This window comes from Elaeis guineensis, chromosome 12 (genome assembly GCF_000442705.2).
Source record: "Elaeis guineensis isolate ETL-2024a chromosome 12, EG11, whole genome shotgun sequence".
In the NCBI taxonomy this organism is placed as follows: Eukaryota; Viridiplantae; Streptophyta; class Magnoliopsida; order Arecales; family Arecaceae; genus Elaeis; species Elaeis guineensis.
In genome coordinates, this window is record NC_026004.2 from 8294911 (window position 1) to 8316070 (window position 21160).

The 21160-nt window shown below is 37.5% G+C and overlaps 1 protein-coding gene across 2 annotated transcripts in view; it reads right to left on the reverse strand.

The window, feature by feature from the left end:
- The window catches only part of LOC105055430 (uncharacterized), a 28966-nt gene extending 10823 nt beyond the window's left edge, over positions 1-18143 (reverse strand). The window contains exons 1-6 of one of the 2 annotated variants that reach the window (XM_010937237.4): positions 17628-18143; positions 15551-16277; positions 7186-13187; positions 4692-6187; positions 4251-4514; positions 1055-1272 (exon numbers count right to left, since the gene is read on the reverse strand). In XM_010937237.4, the coding sequence (XP_010935539.1) occupies positions 1055-1272; positions 4251-4514; positions 4692-6187; positions 7186-13187; positions 15551-16277; positions 17628-17974 (9054 nt within the window). In that variant the 5' untranslated portion in view covers positions 17975-18143. Of the gene's footprint in view, positions 1-1054; positions 1273-4250; positions 4515-4691; positions 6188-7185; positions 13188-15550; positions 16278-17627 lie in introns of those variants that run through there. The other variant, XM_029267672.2, reaches the window with a different exon arrangement.
- Between the last annotated feature and the right edge of the window lie 3017 nt (positions 18144-21160).

Here is a 21160-nt window from a genome sequence, read left to right on the forward strand (position 1 = left end):
TTCCAGGAGGCCCTCTCTCCCTCTCTCTCCTTCCCTGCCCTCTCTCTCTCTCTCTTCCTCTCCCATTCTCCCTTTGCCTCTCTCTATGTCGATTCGGGCCTGATACGGAATAGTACGGGGGCATATCGAATCACATTGCCAGTTGACTAGTCTAGGCTCCAATACTGGCATGGTGAACCTTAGAATAAACCTTGAATTGATTAACAATGAACAAAATAATACACATCTAACTAAGCAAAGTTTGTCTCTAATAAATAATGCACTAATTAAAATATAACCCTCTACTCCTCCCACATGTGGCACATTATGAAACTACAAAATTATGATGTCCATTTATGATTACCAAATTCTAGGAACCTGTATGTTGAGAGTATTCCAAATTATCATGTTGTGTATGGCAGATCCAACATGACGAAGAAAGAAGAAGCAAAAAGATCAAAAATAGATAAACTTGCTTTTACTGAAACATTCTTCTACATGCTTGAAAGCATACTTTCAGTTTATTAAAAATCACAAAATCATTCAAGAGCAAACTTAACTGAACCAGAGTTACAAATAAAAGTGTCATTGGACACTCTGCACATGATTATCAAAAATGGGCATCCAGCAAACTGGGTACAACTACCTTGACTTTCAATCTATATTATATTAAAAAAGATGACATTTTTAAATTAAAAAAAAAAGAATAGTCTGACAAATTTTATGCCCCAATGTTGTTAGCTTCTTCCAAGTAAACTTTGTCAAATGCTTCTTCTAGAGAGTGTTTGGTATGTGTTAGGAAAAGGAAACTCATTTTCCCTCTATAATATCCATAACATCTGACTCACCCACTGTTAGATTCTTGATGCAGTTGTAGGTCACATATTCCATGTAACATTGATAAATATGAACATATCTGCTTAGCATATAATTCAGTGAATAGATAAAAAAAAATCAATTATAGTACCATGATCTTGCACATGTACCTAAATATAGGTGAAGTACATAAAGCACAGATGTTAGTCAAAGCAACAGTAAAAATTATTAAATAAACAGGCATGTGTTGGGTATGCACCTGCAAGATTGACCTTAAGAATAGTAGTGTTGAAGATGCATTCTGCATAAATCGGTCGAAGATTCGGTTTACTCTCTTACAACCACTTTCAAGGTCCGTCATGCATTTTGAAGACAAAGGCATGCGTATCACTGTGGAATTAGATAAGGATGATGAAATATCCTGAGTAACAAACATTGGACTAAATTGATCACGAAATCTCTCGGTCAAGTCGGTGCCTGGAAAACAAAAATTAAATTGAGTAGGATCATTTCTAACAAGTGATGAACACCATAAATTACAAACTCTAGTAAAGAACCTAATGAATAAGGAAGCAAGTGGATTTTTTCAGGCTGCATATGTTTCAACTTGTACAAAAATAAAAAGAAAAAAAGAAAAAAGAAAAACAAGACTGCATTTTACTCTTTGTTATCAGCTATCTTCTTGCTACAAGCTCTGGTTTGAAATGAGGGTTCTCTGTGCATGTTTTTTATTATAACATTGAAGATGTGTTAAAGAAAATTGGATTTTTGCAGCATGTCATATTTCAGATAATTCTAGTCAACAGAAAATACAGATAATCAACACCACTAATTTTAGGAGACCATATGGAAAAGCAGTTCCTACTGATTATCAGGGGAACATGGACCATAACTCTTACATGCATGTTGTTAAGTTTCACAATGATAGCTCTCCATGTGTCTACTTGTAGCAGTGTCTATAAATACACAAAGGGGCCATTCAGTTGCCCACAATTCAGTTGCAATTGTAGAAAGGGGCCTTGTTTGGTCGTCTATAATTGAAAACTGCACCTGCAATTATATTTGTTTGTTGTTTGACACAGAAAGAGATATGCCCTGTAGTTGAGCTGGTAAGGTTACCCCTGGGAGAGAGTGAACTGTTCACATTTTCGAATATAATATAATATTTATCATATTATATTTATAATTATAATAGAAAAATAATGTTGCTATTATATTATCATTGGATAGTATAAGAATAACTCCTACAGTAATTATATAAATATAAAACATTGATATTATAATATCTAGACATATTATTTATCATACGCATTATAATTAACCAATAAATATTATATATCATTTATTATAGCTAATTATAATTATTATAATATTATATATAGACTATAATATTATCATAACATTATAACAATGGAATCATTATATTATTTTCTAATATTGTTATAACATTCTAATAATAGTAATATCATAATATTATTATATTACATTTAAAATATTAAATATAATTATTTTCATACTATTGTAACCATAATGTAACATTATTATAATAATTTTATATTATGATAATATAGTATTACTATAATATTATTATAACAATTATAAGAATACAATATAAAATAATATAATATATTATAATAATATATTATAATTATTATTATAAAGATATTATGAGATAGAATAGGACCTGATCAAGTAGATTTACACTCAAATCCAATTAAGTCATGATTGGATGATAGTTATCTAATATAGCTGATTTGAACCGTAGGATGTTATCCACTATCTCTAAATTATTTATATATAAAAAATCTTGTTGTTGGGAGAATGCATTAAGTGTTCAAAAAACATGTGTTGTTTCAATTTAAATTGTCCAATTTTGACCACTTGATGTAATAGGCTAGAGATTTCCAAATAACATGATTTTTAGTGAGTAACTTAGAGGTAACAGACATCCAACATCTTGGATCATCAATGTTGGACCCTTATCCTCCAGCCGGATTTGAGTGAAAATGCAGTTGACCAGATCCTAGTCAACCTCATGATATTATTATTAGTATAATATAGTATTACTATAATATTTATATGATATTATTATTATAATATGGCACTATACTAATCTAGTGATACTATTAAAATACTATAGTATTAATTTACTAACAATATTACCACAATAATACTTTACCTAGAAGGAACCATGAAGAAGAAGATAGGGAGCGGTCAAAATGATGAAGAGACCTCTTTTTTTCTTTGGTAATTAGAGATACCTCTTTCGAAGGGCTTTCTTGATTACAAGACCTTGTAGTTACTTGTGACCAATTTTGGCACTGTTACAGTTGAACAACAGCCTCCAGTTGCAATTGCAGGCATTGAAACACTTGTTTTGTTGCCTGCAATTCAATTGCAGCAAACTGCAACTACAACCTCCCAAATGCAGGCAACCAAACAACCCCAAGATGCTACATATCCAAATGGACCATAAATAGTAACCAGTTTCAGCTGATTTTCACCTGCAACCGCCGCAAGCCCACTCGTCCATTTTCACCAATATTCATAACTTGATACATAAAGTGATCATATAGTTTTATATTACTTAAAAATGAATATTTTGACATCATTGCATAAATTGGTTTTAATCATCCCAAACGTGGATGAAGGATTGGCAAGCTAGGTTGGTAAGATTACAAAAAAGTTAATTTAGGGCAACCATGAGTACAATGGAAAGACGATATCGATAAGGTGGACCAAAAAAATCACATGGACTCGTAGACTGTAATATAGCAAAAATAAGACCAGGAGAGCCAACAGGAATGCATGAAAGTGCTATTTATATGTGATGATGACAATCCAAGAAACATTCAATTGAATTAATGTATGAGAAACCTCAACTTAGTTCTAGATGATCACATTCCTAATTCCTAAAGCAGCTGCAAAGTTAATGTCTAACATCACTGGTAGCCATCAGCACAAGGAACAAATTTTTTTTTCATTTCTCTGTATCTCAAAAGTTTGTCATTATCAGAAACTGAGCTCATAAATTTTGGATCACATTTGCTTTTTTCTCCTTTTCCTCGGCCCAAAGCCCAAAGAGATCTGGCCAATCTTTGTAATTTCAACTTTTTGGCAATCTATAACAGGTTCAAGTCAAAATGACACCATCCATTTTCAGTCTAATGCAGGAAATGCAATTTCATACATATATTACTGAAAAAGAGATGGTTTCATCTCATTCCTCCAGAGATGTGAGAGAACAAAAATTAGAGGCTAAAAACCATGGAATAGCTGGGTGAAAAGTGGTAAAATACTTAAGTTCTCAGCAAATAAATTTGAAGTTCTATTAGTAACTCAATCCATCATTTATTTTAGTTATTGGAATTTCAATGCACCTAAAAGCCATTGAAAATTAATTAATTGACAATTTAGAAATGTGGGGCAGCCCAAGAAGATAGGTCAAACTGCACCTGTCAGAGAGAATAACTTTGCAGAGGAACCAGTATTTGAAGGTGCAGCAAGAGCCAAACCAAGAGGATCAAAAACGTAGAAATAACCACCAGAAACAATGGTCAAGAGATCGCATACAAAGTAGCTGCTAACCAGTCCTAATCCATAATTAATAGCATTGCCCCGAATCTTCCATGGAGGAGGAAGCTGCAGACCACATATTTCTTCCCTGCTCAAAGTAGTTCCTTCCAACACAACTGTCAAAGCAGACCCTTGGAAGTCACCTACAGAATGCAGTTTGAAAGAAAATAACAACAGTAAGTATCAAATTCCAGTAAGATCCCAAGCTTGCAACTTTCGAACAGCACACAAGGGAAGAAATAATGAATATCATAACAGTTTAAGTTCAATCGTTCATCAACACACATCAAACTTTAAAATTTGAATAGTAGAACAATTACCTAGATTTTGTTGGAGCAAAGATTGACGAGGATGTTCCCGTTTATCATATATCAGGCGGAGCTTCTTTGCATTGCATAAATCAGCCAACTCTAGAAGGTCAAACAGTACAAAATCACTATCTCCGTATAAGGCTAGCAGCTCGCATATTCTCACATAATCCATGCATGGCAAATCCTTCATCATATCATCATCAACTAAAGACAAACTACGAAGAGATTGTACTCCCAGCCTGTTTGATATATCATCACTAATACTTGAGTGTACAAAATGTTTTGTAGTGGGATTATTGTTCTTCATCCATGGTGCATCATTGTAGACAAGATTTGAAGCATGCATCAGAACCCCTGAAGAATCGGGAATCAGTAGCGAGTTCAGTGATACATCAGGTACTTGTTTGTCGGCATAACAGTCAGCAAAAGCTTCCAAGACACGATGCACAAAATTTAACTGCTCAGATGATAGTGGCTCTCCTTTCAAGTCACACTGTAAGCATTGCAGGACATGCAGATAATCCATAGCATCAAAGGTTAATTTCACACCCAATTCTGAAAGCAGAGCTCTGAATTCTGATAGTTCAGATGGAACAACATACAGATAAGGATGATATTTCACTGGCGAGTCAAATGCAAGTGCTTTAGTGGATACAAAATTGTCACCTATATATACCCATGGAACACCATCCAGATCTTCTTTTACAACTTTGAAATCATTTGTACCGATAAATTTTTGCAACTTTGAATATATTGATGGGATTTCCCTTCCCAGAACAGAATCAATAGGTGGTTCCTGTTCAAATTGCAACTTAAGCTTGTTATAAAGCTTTGAAAGCTCAATTAATTGAGTGGATAGAACTCTTATGTTCGGCAGATCCATCCAACCAAGCTTCTGTTGAAGGTAATCTGAGCAGCAATCACCATCAAGAATTCGCATTTTCGATGATACAATCCACATCTGAGATTTAGGCCTTGTGATGTTTGGAGGTGCTATACAATCACCAGATATGGACCATGGAAGTTCTTTATGTGGTGCAGTTACATAGACAGGACACCAAGCAATGGCTTTAATCTGTGACCAAAATTCATCTTCTGATTGATCGTAATCAAAATTGGAAAGAAAAGAGAATACATCCTGGTCACATTCTTCAGGAGTCTTTGATTGTGAATCTCCATCATGTAAACCACCATCAATGGATGACATTATGTTATCAACCCCATGGTTTACTTCTTCAATATTACTAACATTTGAAAGCTTAAGCCCTACTGCATTCAAATAAACTAGTAACCTTTTACCATAAATTGGTGCATTTATGCTTCCTGAATCATGCAACATTGAAACTGACCTAGCACAGTCAATTAAAGCAGTAAAACCCAAGGTTTTTCTAAGTCCCAGACTTGCTAGTGACTCAAGAATTTCAGCATCTTGAAACTTGTCAGAAGGAAAGAAAACCTCTTTATGCAGCAAATTCTGCAAGCCAGGTACACGAGGATCATAAAGCCTAGAGAAAACAAATTAGTTTAGAAAAAAATGAAAGCAATCCAAAATTTGGAATCTAGATTAACATCGTCTATGGCTAAATTAATATGAAAATATGCCTGCTATAATGTAAACAATAGCCGTCATGCAAGTCTTAGGTTTGTGTATGTCTGTATAAACAGAGTAAAGTTTAGCAGAAAATATATTGTGATTGTTTGCATAAGAACCAAGCGTCAAATGCTAATGCACAATCCTTGCTGACACAGATAACATACTACAGGCCTATTGGAAGAGCACATTTAATGCAATAAACCTATGCAAGCTAAGCAAAAAAATTACATGCTTTGGTGTTTTGTGCTGAGATTATAAAAGTTCATAAATATTCATTGTATATGGTCCTAAAATGGTTCTAATTAGTTAGAAGATGTCTTTGTACAAGTCTACCAGCAAAACTGTAACATTTGCATCAAACCCATGCCTAGACATAGTTCAGAGAAAACTCTGTAGCATCATACACTTTCAAGGCATACTTTCTATTATAGCATCATGGTACAATCTGCCTGCAAACTTACCAGAACTTACAGATTTTACTATAATAAATTAAAAGGAAGCTTGATGGCAAGGTTTTGCATAAAATACAAGGATTACAAAACTGATATTGAAAGCATAACACAAGAAATAGAAGTAAAAAATTTGGACTTACATAAAATGAGATCATCAAAACATAAAAACTAAAACCATGACAAGGCGACTCCTTGTGATGCAAGTGTAAGGGATGCAAGCGAACTTTTCTTTTACAGAGTATGGATATGATCTTTGAAATAAGCAAATGTTCTTGTGTTTACAATGTGCATTCGCTAGTTTGATTATTTCGGATTCAACATCAAAACATCAGAAAAAATAATTCTGCATTGAATAGAAAAGCAGATGTTGACTAAAACCTAATAATGTTTCAAAAGTTGAAAATCATCCACATGGTATTACCCACCAGGGATGGCAGAGACTTGGACATGAGCATACCTGGAAGGATGATGCCAGGACCCATCCGCCGCTAAAACAAAATGGGTTTCAGATAGTGCACTTTTAAAAGCAGCATCCTCTTCATTCAGAAACTTCACATCAAGAAGGATTGAAGTAAGAATGCTTGGTTGTGAAAGAAATTCTGACATTCGTTCCAGCACATGTTCCTTGTAAAATTCAGCTTTTGTAGGTTCCTTAATACCTATATAGCAACTAAGAATGCTTCTCTCTTTTTCAGATTCAGTCCAGATAAAATTTTCATCCAACAGATCCTCATGTATACCTTCTGGTTTAAGCCATTTTGTAGGATTAGCTAAGCTTGTAAGCTCTCTGGTCTTGTAAGATTCAAATATGGGAAGAAGCTTTATCATGTCTATTTGCGATGTAGTCATCTGATTTCCAGAAAACCACTTAGACTGGAAAATAAAACTCCGAAGTTCATGCAACTCTCCTACTGAGGCATTCACAAACAACCCGTTGATATTCTGCAGCTGACTAGCAACTGCCTGCACAGCATTCAAAACACCACTTGCTGTTGCATCCTGAACAAAGTTCTTCAATTGGGAATGATCTACTGGTAAATCAGACCGCAAAAGAAAACATCCTAGTTTCTGCAATAGCATATACATGTTTTCACTCCAGCCATCATCTCTAATTACATTTGAATTTTCAACAAGTTTCAAGAGGCAGCCATTTGCAACTGGCAATATAGGCCACTTGGTAAACATTGAAAGATCCATGCAGGATACTTTCAGATAACTCCACAGCAACCTGATCCACTCCAGACTTGGCTGGCCTTGGTGCCCTGGAGTCCAAGACACCTGCTCAGCATGCTGCCATTCAGTTGGCAAAAGCCTGGGGAACAGTTCGACAAGGGAATAACATGTGAATACAAACAAGTTTGACTGCCCAGAATGAGCTATATCATGTAGTTTTGTGAAAATTCCATCTGGGATACAGCAATCTATAAGAAGATGTGGAACTGAATTCTTGAGGAGATCAAATTCCTTTTGGGACACAATGAATATTCTCTCACCTTCCCCTCGCTTGTTGAATGTCGTGAATGATCCATTTGCCAAAGGAACCAAGGGCAATCCCTGCAATTTATCAGAAATGGCAGCTCCTTTCAGGTCACTTAAGCAATACTCTAATGTCAATATCACTGCCTCCTTGTTTTTAAAACCACGCTTACGTCGAATCAACAAAATCCTCAGTAAATGAGGATTCAAAAAATGCAGTGATGGGCATGTCTCCATAAACCTATCCACAATTTGCTTGGACACCAAGACCATAGGCAGACCAGCTTCGGATAATGCTTCTGCAAGCTCAACTGCTTTTGGAAATGTGAAATCAGGGAAAATAGCTTGTCTTGTTGAGATCCACTGCCCCCCTCTAGCTTTTGTGTACAAGACAGGGTGTCCAAGGTCAGCAATTGATTTATAAAGTTTCCGCACCATTGAAGCCCATGGTTCGACTCCTATAGTAGTCGGCCAAAATGAATAAAACAGATCACATAAACCAATCTGTTCTGCTAGGACAGCAAGCAGGTGACCATAAGCAGGAGCAATGACATCTTCAAGGAGGCAGGTATTCCACTCAGATCGTACTCTTCCACCCCCGGCCATGTCATTTCCAAACCAGATATCTCTTCGATTTGAAGATAGCTCAAAATATGCATTAACATGCACTGGAAGACCGGTATTAATTGGTAGTGGCAGGAAGCAGAAGGCTCGGCCCTCAATTTTTTTCCTATCCTGCATGGCTTCAGCAAGAGGCTGATTTTCAAGTGCTGCAATACCATTAAATTCTCCTTCAGTAATTGGAGAATTGCTTAACTCCTTTACATCCTTTAAATTGGCCGAGTGCAAGTATGCAGCAACACATGCCCAAGGGATAAAATTACGTGATTTATAATGCAATGTTATGGATTTGTTTTTAGCATACCCCCCACCTATACACTCACTAATTATCCAAAAATGTGACATGTAGCCAAAAGGACTTTGCTCCACAACTGCAACTTTCTGACAATCCCATGGCAGGTCCCCATCTATGGTCTTATCTAATTTGTGCAAGAAGTGATCCCTATCTGTTCTACTTTGCCTGTTTCCATGAATAAAGTTCAGCATAGAATGAAGTGGATGGGGTTCCTTTACAAGCCCACTAATATTGTGCCTGGAAACACGGTGGATAAGTTGCATCTCATGGCCAGTTCCATCTTTGACAAATAAGGTGATCTTTTGGACATTATGAAGGAAAAGCAATGTCTCAGAAACAACTTCAGAAAATGAAGAGAAAAGCAATTCTACATCTTCAGGTGCATACTTTTCTTTCTTTATTTGGCTTCTGGAAGCAGCAGTTTCACCCCTGAGAGGAAATCGAAATAAAGTACCTGGAAATGATTGCTGTAAATCACACCCAAAGTGTAAGAATGGAGTGAACTGATCAGGAAACTGTTCCAAGATCCGTCTTCCAACAAATCTTATCCTCAGTCCTGGGTGAGTTGGAGATATCCCAGGGAGATAACAGGCATGAGGATCAAAAATCACAATGTTTTCCCCAGAAACAAAACCAGGGATATCTGTGAAGTGATAAACACAATTGAAACCAAGCCCAAACCTCCCAATTGCAAAAGGCTTTTCCAGTTTGCTGTCTTGACCAATACGTGAGATTGCATAAAGATCTTGCGAGCTAAAAACTGAGTCGTTAAAACAGTAAAGAGCAGGCCCCTGCCATTCAGCCATTTCAGGAGAAAGAATGGATGAAATCCCATACTGAGTTTTATCCAAAAGAAAAACCACCTCAGAAGCTTGTGCATCTTCTGCATTTTGCACGAGCTCAAAGAGAATTCCTGGTCCATCTGCATACATTTCAACGATGTGTTTGAGCCTGGTTGTCAAGGCCTCATGCTGTCCAAAGGCTTCAGCAACCCCAGACAAACTCAAGTTCATTGAATCAGAACTCTCAGCAAGCAACAGCCGACGAAGAGAGCGGACACCGAGTTTTTCTGCTACATCATTTGAAATGTTGCCGTGAACAAAGTTATGAACATTTCTCATTGAATTCAGGACAACATTAGATGTATCACCAAATGCATTTTCTCCAATGTCAAACAACCATGGAGCATCATTAAAAACTAGATCGCTTGATGGAAGCAGTCTAGACGACACATCTGGTAAGTAAATCTGAACATGTAAATCCTGAAACTGAGTTTCAGCCAGATGCTGCACAACCAATGCAGCCATTCTGAGCTCTTGCACATCAAGCGGAGTGTTACCTTTTCTCATAGCCATTCGATGAAGAATATTAGCATAATCTGTTGGATTTAAAAATTCCTTTATGCCAAGCTCCAAAAACAATTCTCTAAAGACTGCCAGATCAACAGGAATAACACGTATATAAGGAGCCAGATGAAGATGACCATTCAGAACTACTTCATTGACAGTTGCAAATCCATCTCCCACCCAAATCCACCGACACCCCTCTAGAACAGCTTTAACAATATCCATCTCATCTGAACCAATCAAATTAGTTAGCAGAGAGTATATCCTTGGCATCGCTAGGGCTAATTCTTGTCGAAGTGCCTGACCTGTCACAATCTCATTGTTTTTGCCCAGTTCAAGTAGTTGAGCAGCAATTACGCTACCACTAGGAGGCGAAGACCAACCCAAGCTAAATGACAAGGCCGATGAAGAGCATTCACCATCAAGTATGCGAGTGCTAGCAGACACAATCCACATATCCACCTGTAACCTGACTAGCTTTGGTGGAGCAACCATAGATGAAACTGAAGGCCACGGCAAAGCTGGATGGGGTGCAGTAACCAGAACGGGGCACCAGCATATCATTCGTAGGTCATTCCAGAATTTTTCAAGATCAGCTTCCATAGGCATTTCACGAGGCCTGAGTGCTGTAGCAACTTTTGAGAACATCACATTGACTCTACTTTGACTGTCATTTGGCATATTGTACAACCATTTTACAGCATTGACTTCAAGGTATGATAGAAGCACCTTACCCCGTGAATAGGCTTTCAATTGATCCTTATGCATCAACAATTCAACTTGGCGAGCGCTTTGTATGATAGTGTCAGCAGACACTGATGTTCTAAGGCCCAGAAGCAGCAACATGTCCAGAACACCTTGTTCTTGGAATGAGCCACATGGAAAACAATCTGATTCTTCCAAAAGAGCAAGAAGTTCATCCACACGAGGATCATAAAGAGATTGAGGACTCTTTAAGCTGCCATGGATAGTTGGAACAAATGTCAACCTTTTCAAAAGTTCTTTAAAGGAGGAATCTTCCAAGCAGAGTTGCGGTAGATCTTGCAGAATGGATAGCATGACTGTATCACGGACTTCTGGTTCCAGCTTAACTACTCTGTCTATAACATTCTGCTTGTAGAAAGTTGTCTTTCTCATACGTTCGATTCCATAATATCTCATTAAAATATCTTCTTCATTCCGAGATGTGCATAGAATAAATTCACCACCCAATAAGTTCTCAGGTATACCAACAGGTGGTAAATATTTTTTAAAACTTTCCAAATCAGAAAATTGTAGAGTATGGGTATGTGCTCCAGCATACACTTGGAAAATGGGCAACTTTTTGCAGTTTTTTATGTCTAGATCAGATAGAGAACCTCCTTGGTACCACTTTGGATCCAGAAGAAAGTGGCGGAGCTCATTTTTCTCATCAACAGCAAAATCTTGAAAAAGCAACTTCAGTTGATTATCATTTGAGGAAGCAGAGTCAAAAATAGAGCTCAGGACACCAGCAGCGTTGCCATCATAAACATAAAGAGATAACTGGTGATGTTCAATTCCATACTTTACATCAAGTATCTTACAACCTACCTTAGTAAGAAGCTCTCTCATCATGCTAGATAAGAATTCTGCATTAATAAACTTTGAGAATTTCGAAGCTTTGTGGAGGTACCCTGTTGTAGATGGCAATATTGGCCACTCTCTGAACATTGACAAATCATAGGACTGATCTCGAAGATACTGCCAGAAAAGCACAAACCAAGCTGCTGTGGGAAATGTAGCACCTGAATCTGGATTCCATGAGACTCTGTTTTCGTATTTCCACTCAGCAGGAAAAAAACTGGGAAAGAACTGTAGGAAAGTCTGACCATTGATGTATGAGATATTTGCACCTGAGAACCTGGCAATCTCAGAAAGCCTACAATACAAGTCAGCAGGAATATTTTTGTCAATTATTTTGTCAGGAACCACACTCAGCAGCTTGTGTTCCAGTTCATTGCAGACAAAACATGAAATTCCCTGTGAGGCCTCTGTAATGACTCCAAATTGACCATTTGCTAATGGAAGCAAAGGAAGGCCATTTGCATGTTTACCAACATCAGCATCCACTAGATCACTTATAGAATACTCCAATAAAACCAACTTGAAAGATCTATTTAACATAACCAAGGTCTTGCATTCCTTAAGAAAATGTCGCACTGTTACAGGACTCACAACTCTCAGGTGAAAATTCGTGTAATATTTGAACATCGTGTCCACTAGAATGCTAGGAAGATGAACAATGGGCATTCCTAACAAAACAAGAGCCTTGCCAAGATCATTGCTTTTAGAGAACTCCTCATCGTGAACAAATGCTTCAGCTGGTGATATCCACCTTCGACCTTCAAAATCAGAATACAAGACTGGCGATGAGTAGATAACTTTGTAGATCCGTTCAACTAAAATGTGCCAAGGTTCCTCAAATGCTCCACTTGGCCATAAAGAATAGTACCTTTCAGTGGGTCCCAAAAGCTTGCGTAATCCAAGCAATAACTCATTAAAAGCTGGAGCCACCACATCTTCCAACAAAAGCCCGTTCCAGTCAGACCGAAGTTTCCCACCCCTGTCCATATCAGCTCCATACCATATGCTACGTCTGTTAGAGGAGACTTCAAAGTAACCATTCACTTGCACAGGCAATCCCGTTCTTACTGGCAGTGGAAGAAAACAGAATGCCCGGCCTTGTTTAAGAACACTATCCTGTAATTTTCAATTCAAAAGAAAGCAATTTATAACCTCTGATTTTATAGAACTGAGACTTCTTGAGGAAAGGGCACATTAAACTTTATGTTAAGAGCAGGGTATTTAAATATTTTGAGTATCACAAGCATAAGGTTTTGCATTTCTTGACAGTTGACAAACTTAAGTACATAAAAATTAGGATGTTTGAATAATTTGAGTCTCATAAGCATTAGGCATTGCATTGATTGAAATTTGACAAACTTGAATACGTAAAAATTATAAGGATTGAAGATCGAATGTGAATGCAGATTTTCAGGTATTGAAAAAAAAAAAAAGAAAGAAAGAAAAAAGAACATGAATCAGAATTCTTCAAAAATATATAAAGTGGCATAATGCAGCATCTCATTTAGTGTCTCATATGCACTGTTATGGTACATAATTACAAAAGCAAACACCCACCTGCTTGTTACAAGCAGGACCTTCTTTTTCTTACCAATCACAAAGAGCGAAAGGATTGCTGTAAGACTAAACCATTTTCTATGTGGTAGATAACATATCAAAACTGATGAATCCCCAGCTATTCAGAAGGCATGGCATTCAGAGAAGAGCATCCCACTTCTTTTTTATACCCAAATCCAAATAAAATTTGATGACTTTCACTTCAGTGTCAGAACATGACAGCAAATGATGTTCGTGTAGAATTCCTCCTCCTAAGTGCTCATGCCATCTTTAACAGAACAAGTTCTTGCAAAGAAATCCATTCAACACTAGACATTTTTATGAAATATGGTCAACATACTTGTGCCCATCCATGATAAAGCTGTTTTCATAAATAAAAGGAGCTGAAGAGAAGCATCTGCAGCCATCTTTAATGAACTCATGGTGTCAAAGAGAACATCTAACATGAAAAAATTGGACAGATTGGTATAACTATTTCAAGTTACAGCACAAACAAAAAGCCTTTATATATCAGCATGCATGATTACCTGCTTCAGCTTATATCAAGATGGAAATCCCAGATATACGGTTCTTTCCGTAAAAAGTAGGGTAAAAGCTGAGTCAAATGTAGTCAGCATAGTAGCAAGTAGCTCTAAGTTCATATAAGATTGAAATCAGATAATTATAATCTATCAAACTGGACCAACAAGTATGTTCTAGCAAAATATCAAGATGGCATGGATATTCACGAGGGTTTGTTCTAGGAAAGGATTTGGCAAAGCCAAATGTAACCTCAGATAGTTGTGACAAATTCTTCTAATATTAACTTCCAGGCATCCAGTGAATATCACACCAATAAAGGCATCCAGCTAAGAAAATTAAGCTTCATTCCTACTGTGAATTATGCAGGGGCCACTGTTATATCCCTATAGTGATTTTCAAGTTGTATTCACATCATTGTTCCACAGTAACCATATACTCCTAGCCTAACTTGTGGCCTGAAACCTCTCTCTCTCTCTCTCTCTGATAGTCTAGATCTTCAGTCTCTCATGCCATTATTTGAAGATCCCAAGCCATCTTCAAGACCATCTCCCTCTCACCAGCCCTTCCTCAATCCCTGATCTACCAACCTCATGAATGTTCAAGCACGAATGAGCAAACTAGAAATGGGACTCAGGCTGAACTAGAAATTGGGCCAAACTTTTAAATTCAAGCTCAAGTCACAAATGAGCAAACCTCATTAAATTCAGATCAGCCTGTGGCTACTGGTAGCCCAACTCAAGACTAGACCGTTTCCAGCTATGCTGCCATTACATAATGATAGGATCCAGTGATGGAGTTGAAAGTTCAAAACTTTGCAAAACCCAAGCATTGAATGGGTGTTAGATATGCAGGAAGGTAGGTCGAAGAAGGAACTAGTTAAATTTGGGAGTTGGTGACCTTGTGGCAAGGTCTAAAAGAAACAAACATATCCAAGATGACATTTAAGTGGCAAGAGACATGTCAAATTGCTGTATGTCCCCAAATACAAAGGAGACACTAATATCCAGTTATCAAATGTTAGTCCTAATATGAACTACCTTAAAATAAAGTATTTATAGGTCTCCACAAGACTGTATAAAGAATAAATTAAAAACACAAAATCAGAGAGGTGAATTGGCTTGTGAACCAAAATTGCAGCTTTGAGGTTGCAAAATCCATCCCAGCTTAAGTGCAGAAAGAGGAGAGGATGTGCAGGGGGTGTTGGTGTAGCGAAGGAGGGAGGGGGAGGGGGGGAGAGAGAGAGAGAGAGAGAGAGAGAGAGAGATGATCACATACATGTGCAAAACAAACTGTAGTTTAAGCCTAAGAAGTTCTCCCATAACAATATATGGTGCACTACATTCTATGACATAGCACAATTATGTGCCAACTAATAGAAAGCATGTGGAGGAGAATATTACCTCAGGCAAGCCATCGGATATACATGCTGCAACAGATGCCCAAGGCAGCAAATGAAGCTCGTAGTCATTGGCAGCAATGGCTGCAAATGAGCCAATTTTGCTTGATGCTGATGCCATCGCCTGTAATATGAAAAATGAATCAATCCTCTTCCCTGAATTTGCCCCAGAGAAAGTCTCGCTCAAAAAATCCAATGAGAAGGAGTCAGTCTGCCAACTAGAAGATTTGGCTGTACTAGAAAACCTCGCAAGTGCCTGGCGATGCCATGCTGTATTTTCATTTGGCAACCTGACAGAGCAGGAATATATTTTTTGTGGCTCGCTTGCACCAGTATCCCACACATACATCTCAACTGAGATAATGCTTTTAAGAAAAAGCATAGCGAAAACTGCTTCTTTATATAGTTGCGAAAACATGGAAGAGATGTCATCTTCTGAGTATGCTTGCCTTGACAGCCTACTAGTAGCTGCCTGATCTGCATTCCTCAAAGGGAAACGAAATAAAGTCCCAGGGAAAGGCCCTTTCATGTCACATCCAAAAGCACAATATGGCATAAACTGATCTTTATATAGCAATATTGCTGAAGAACTAACATACTCAAGTCGTTTCCCAGGATTTGCAGCTGAAACATTTGGTAGGTATGCACCTTGGGGATCAAATAGGACAACATATTTGTCACTTACGAAAGATGGCAAGTCCGTTAGATGGTACACTGAGTTAAAGCCCACCCTATTTGAAAATAAACAAATTGACATCAAGCCATGACCAATACAACCATAAACATAGGGAATGAAGATAAATTTCAAATTCCCAGGAAACAAGAAATAGAGACCAATGGCAAGCATGATATAGCTATAAAAAAAAAATCTAATTAAAAGATATCCCAGAAAACATAAAGTCGAAAGTGTCAAAGATATTTTCCTAGATAAAAGTGAGTCTAGGTACTGGCAATCCACTTAATTTTCCACAATTATAGCATTCAACTATAAGAGGATGGAGAAAGAAAGGGAGGCGAAGGAGGGAGCTATAGAGGAAAGAAAGAACAAATGGCTCGTGCAAAAGTTATTCTATAAAGAATTCAAGAGAAAACATACCTTGAGATTTTTGAACAACCTAAAAATGACGAATCACTTACAAAGCTAAAAGCTGAACTCATTCTGTGCAAGCAACTAAAGAAGGCATGTCAGATTCATTATTATTAGGAAGGTTCCTTGCACCATTTTTCATAATTTTTGATCAATGGCTTTGATCAACAGATGAAGTTCATTGTAGATTGTGATGCAAGAAAAATACTACTGAGAATATATGCAAGAAGGACAAAACTGGCACTGGCATAAATTGAACAAGGACAATTGTCTAAGGTTATAACTAAAACAACAAACTAAAGAAATTCCCTAATGAGTGACCTGCAAATAATCTCCATTGACCCTAAAGTGAGAGCGGTGGATAAGGAGTGGCCTGTGACAAGGACACGAAAAGAACCACCCCTCAGATTAATACACTTGCAAGCCCCACATTGCTGATTATTTATACTTTTGCACATACATATTCATTGCCAAGGGCCTGTTTGGCATCATTGGTGTTTTTGTGTTTTTCTTCCGATAAAAATTGATGAGATACCACACGGAGATTGACATTGAAGACAGCATTTGCACAAAACTTATGCTGTTTCTTGCGTTCGTTTTCGCTCTTTTTCCGAAACCGATAAATCTTTGCTACCAAAATCACTAAAGATTTTACAGAGAATCTCGGGGGGGGGGGGGGGGGGGTCAAAAAAAAAAAGGGTTTCATCATGCATACTGTTCTATTTAGTTCAGTTTTCTTCTTGAATTTTTGAAAACAAAAACAGAAGGGAAAAACGAAAACAAATAGGCCCTAAATATCTTATATCGGCCACTGGATTATGCCACAAACCGCCAAAGAACCACGAAACTGACCGAAGATTCTAAACTCTTTAAGTACTTATGGTTATGTTTCCTAAAATGCAGTATGGCACACAATGCTATCAGGAAAGATGCGTTTTTCCATCCGTCAAAGCTATAAATAAAAGGGAAAGGGGTTAAAGATTAGGGTTGTAACCCGAAACGGCCAGTCTTCCATGCCTGGCTCTGCTTCTTGCTGTCCCCTATCCGGGAGATACTGACGAAGTCGTCCTCGGTGAACATAGCGTCATTGTAGGCAAGAAGCGCCGGGCCCTGCCACTGGGCAAGCTTACTGGAGAGGAGAGAGCCAGAGCCATGGGTGCGGCGGTCGAGGCAGAGGCAGACACGGGTGGCCCCGGCGTCGTCGGCGTTCTGGATCAGCTCCTTGAGGACGGTGGTTCCCTCTGGGTAGTTCACCAGGACCTCCCGTATCCGCCGCGTGAGGTCAACCCGCTGCCCGAAATCCTCCAGCAGCGAGAGATCGGCGGCGCCTGACGGATCCATCTCGCCGGTCGCAAAAAGGGAAAGATCGCTAGATTCGAGAGAGAAACGCCATGGGAGAATCGAAACCCTAGAACTCGAGGGATTTGGGTTTGGAGGAGACCGGGGGGGAGGGAGGAGGTCACCGCGTCTCGAAGGCGAGGAGAAAGAACTCGCCTTCGTTTTGGGTCTGGCAGTAATTTACAAAGGGAAGGAGGAACGTCGCTCTTAGAAGGACCCCACCGCCACGAAAGGAATTACTGATATACGGACGGGTTGTATACGGAAGGGCGGCATCTGCCGTCCTTTGGCTTATGATGTGTTGCGAATGGGCGGATGAGATAATTACGGGGTGTGGATTCCCTATGTTAGAGAATATGATAGGGCCAGAAAAAGAGGAAGGACGTTTTAGATTAGCCAATCCAAAATTCTTGAGATCTATTAATCTTTTGATTTTTTTTTTCCAGAATTTTTCAATTTAATAAAACTGATTCTTCGTTCCCCGGAATTCAGGGATTGGATGGCCTTCCCATGATATCTTCCTCCTGTTGTTCATCTTTTTGCACCTCAACAGCTTACTAACATTATGAAAGGCATATCATGCATTCAAAAATTAAAATGATGAAAAGTGATTTTGAATTAAACAAGGAATAAATTTGTTTGTTAAGGAAAAAAATCTTGTTAGTTTATGCACAACATCATGTTCAAACTCAATGAAGAAGGTCTGCACAAATTATCCAATGAAAATGTAAAACCTACACATGCATTGCCTTCAAATGAAATTAGTTGATTTAGATTTTAGGCTGCTCCATAAGCATTTCTATTGAAGAATTCTCACAAGATAACAATGTTATGGAATTTATATCAATCATTGGTAGTTGTCGAGACATGGATAAATTGAATTTATCAACACATTTCACCCACAACTAAATTTTGGCATTCCTAGGTATGCACTTAATTGACCAAATTGTCACATGAGATGCATTGGATGAGGCCAGGCTACAAGGAGGAGTTCGAGACAAGTTTATACTAAAAGGAGTAGAAGGTGGTCAGGCTAGGTAAGGCTATAGGTAACATTTTGCTATCCTTTGACCTAGGTGGGCTTAGAATAAACAAGTAATTCTAAAATAAAATAACTCTAAAAAACTTAGAATTAATTGACTAAGGTTCACGGAGGAGAGTAGTTACCATTATTAGTGGTATTTATGTTAACTTTATCTAATTTATTTATCTGCTTGCATATATTCTTCATATCTATTTCATGTTGGTGCATACTGCACATATTTAATGAGCCTAATACAATTAATAAAACCTCACGGATGAATATTTGGCCCATGCCCATCCAATCATGTTTGGCCCATATGTTTGCCCAAAATCAAACTCCTGTATGTTTAGATCAAGGTGGTCATGGGCCAACCTAAGGTGCATGTTCATAGGACAAACCCAATTCCTCACACTGCTCTGTGTTTCAAACTCAATAGGATAATTTTTGGTGGAGTTTGATGCATTTATATTGCTGTCTTTCCATAGCCACATGCGTCATATATGTCAAACAGTAATCCAAACTTTGATCATGATCTACCCAATAACGTTATCTATTCATCTATATCTGCTGAAGTGATGATAGTAAATGGCTTTAGTATGGTACAGACTAATAGTTAGTTTCAAAAATGCTGAATGGAACCACTTCTATGCATTTCAAAGCATGTAATCGACAAAGAGAAAATAAATATCAAAAAACACATGCTCTAGTGGATAGGGCGGACTCTGGGGCTCCAAAACTCACCTGCAGACATACGCAAAGACTTCAGCTAGTTTAAAATATTTAAGCCCATGCTCGGTCCATCTCACTAGGTTGTCTTACAGCTAGATAGGTTGAGCAAGTCATTTGCTGATCGGATAAGGGTTGCATCTTCCACATGAAAGAAGCATTCCTCTTCATACTTGCAAATCTACCATTGGATCGTGCAACACGATCACTTTGAGATATATGCAGATGGATGATTAAAGAGATCCGAGTGCTTTGAGATCTGTGTCGAGCATGGTCTAATGGTTAACATCTCAAAATAAGATCAATCATTCTTTTACACTAAAGATACAATCCGAACTCTTGCTGATCTAGCTTGATGCTCACCCTTAACCAAATTAGCATGGATGTCAAAGCGCTGCCTATTAAACCCATGAATGGATTGTTAGTAATTTTATATTTGCAATCTTTTCAGATTCCAGACCAACATAAACACTGCTGATTTATTAATGCATCTCCTTCGGAGGACAAGTCATAAATGCAGCTAACCTGAATATTTCGCCAGGTCATCCATGACTTGGCATGAATGCTACTTCTGAAACAAAATAATATAAATTGCAATATACAATTGCGTGGTCTGACTATGGCAATACATATCATCTAATTAAGATATTGTTGTCGGCATGATACATATAGTTTAATATTTGTTCAGGCCACATGTGACAAATGTTCATGTCTGCAACATAAAGCATGGGACATGAACACTACCGCACTCAGTCCAAAACCCTCAGTCTTAGCTGCTTCCCCATGCCTCCTCGGGAGTCAGAACACCTCTCAAATTTCATTCCATGCCGGAGGCCCGGTTTGTCAATCCATTGATGGTCAAAACTTGTCAATACTAATAATAAACATAATGATGTTGAAATCTTGCATTTTTTTTTTTTGGGGAAAATTTGATCCTTTCTCATCTGCCTTCTTTACATATTCCATGACACATTAATGCAGGGCAACTTGTCACGATGACATGCACCTAACTTGGTCGGGTTTGTTATATTTTATGGTCTGTTTGGTCAATTTTTTTTTAAAAAAATATTTTTTAAAAAATATTTATTTTAAAAAATAAAATATTTATTTAAATTTATTTTAAAAAATAATCTATTTCTCAGCGATAACAGAAACAATTTTTCTGGAGAAGAAGAAGAAAATTAGACCTCTTTAAAAGCAGAAGTAAAAATAAAAAATTAATTTTTTTAAGATAAAAATATCGTTACTCAAAATTATTATTTATCATAACTATCCCTATTTATTTTCACATAACTTCTATTATTATCGTGTATAAGTTATTTTTCTTCTTTTTTGAGATAAATTTTTAATATTTAGTAAATGATGTATTTTGATACATGTATATTATCATATAAAAATTATGTAAAATATTTAATATGTATTATCTTTGATTCAATTGT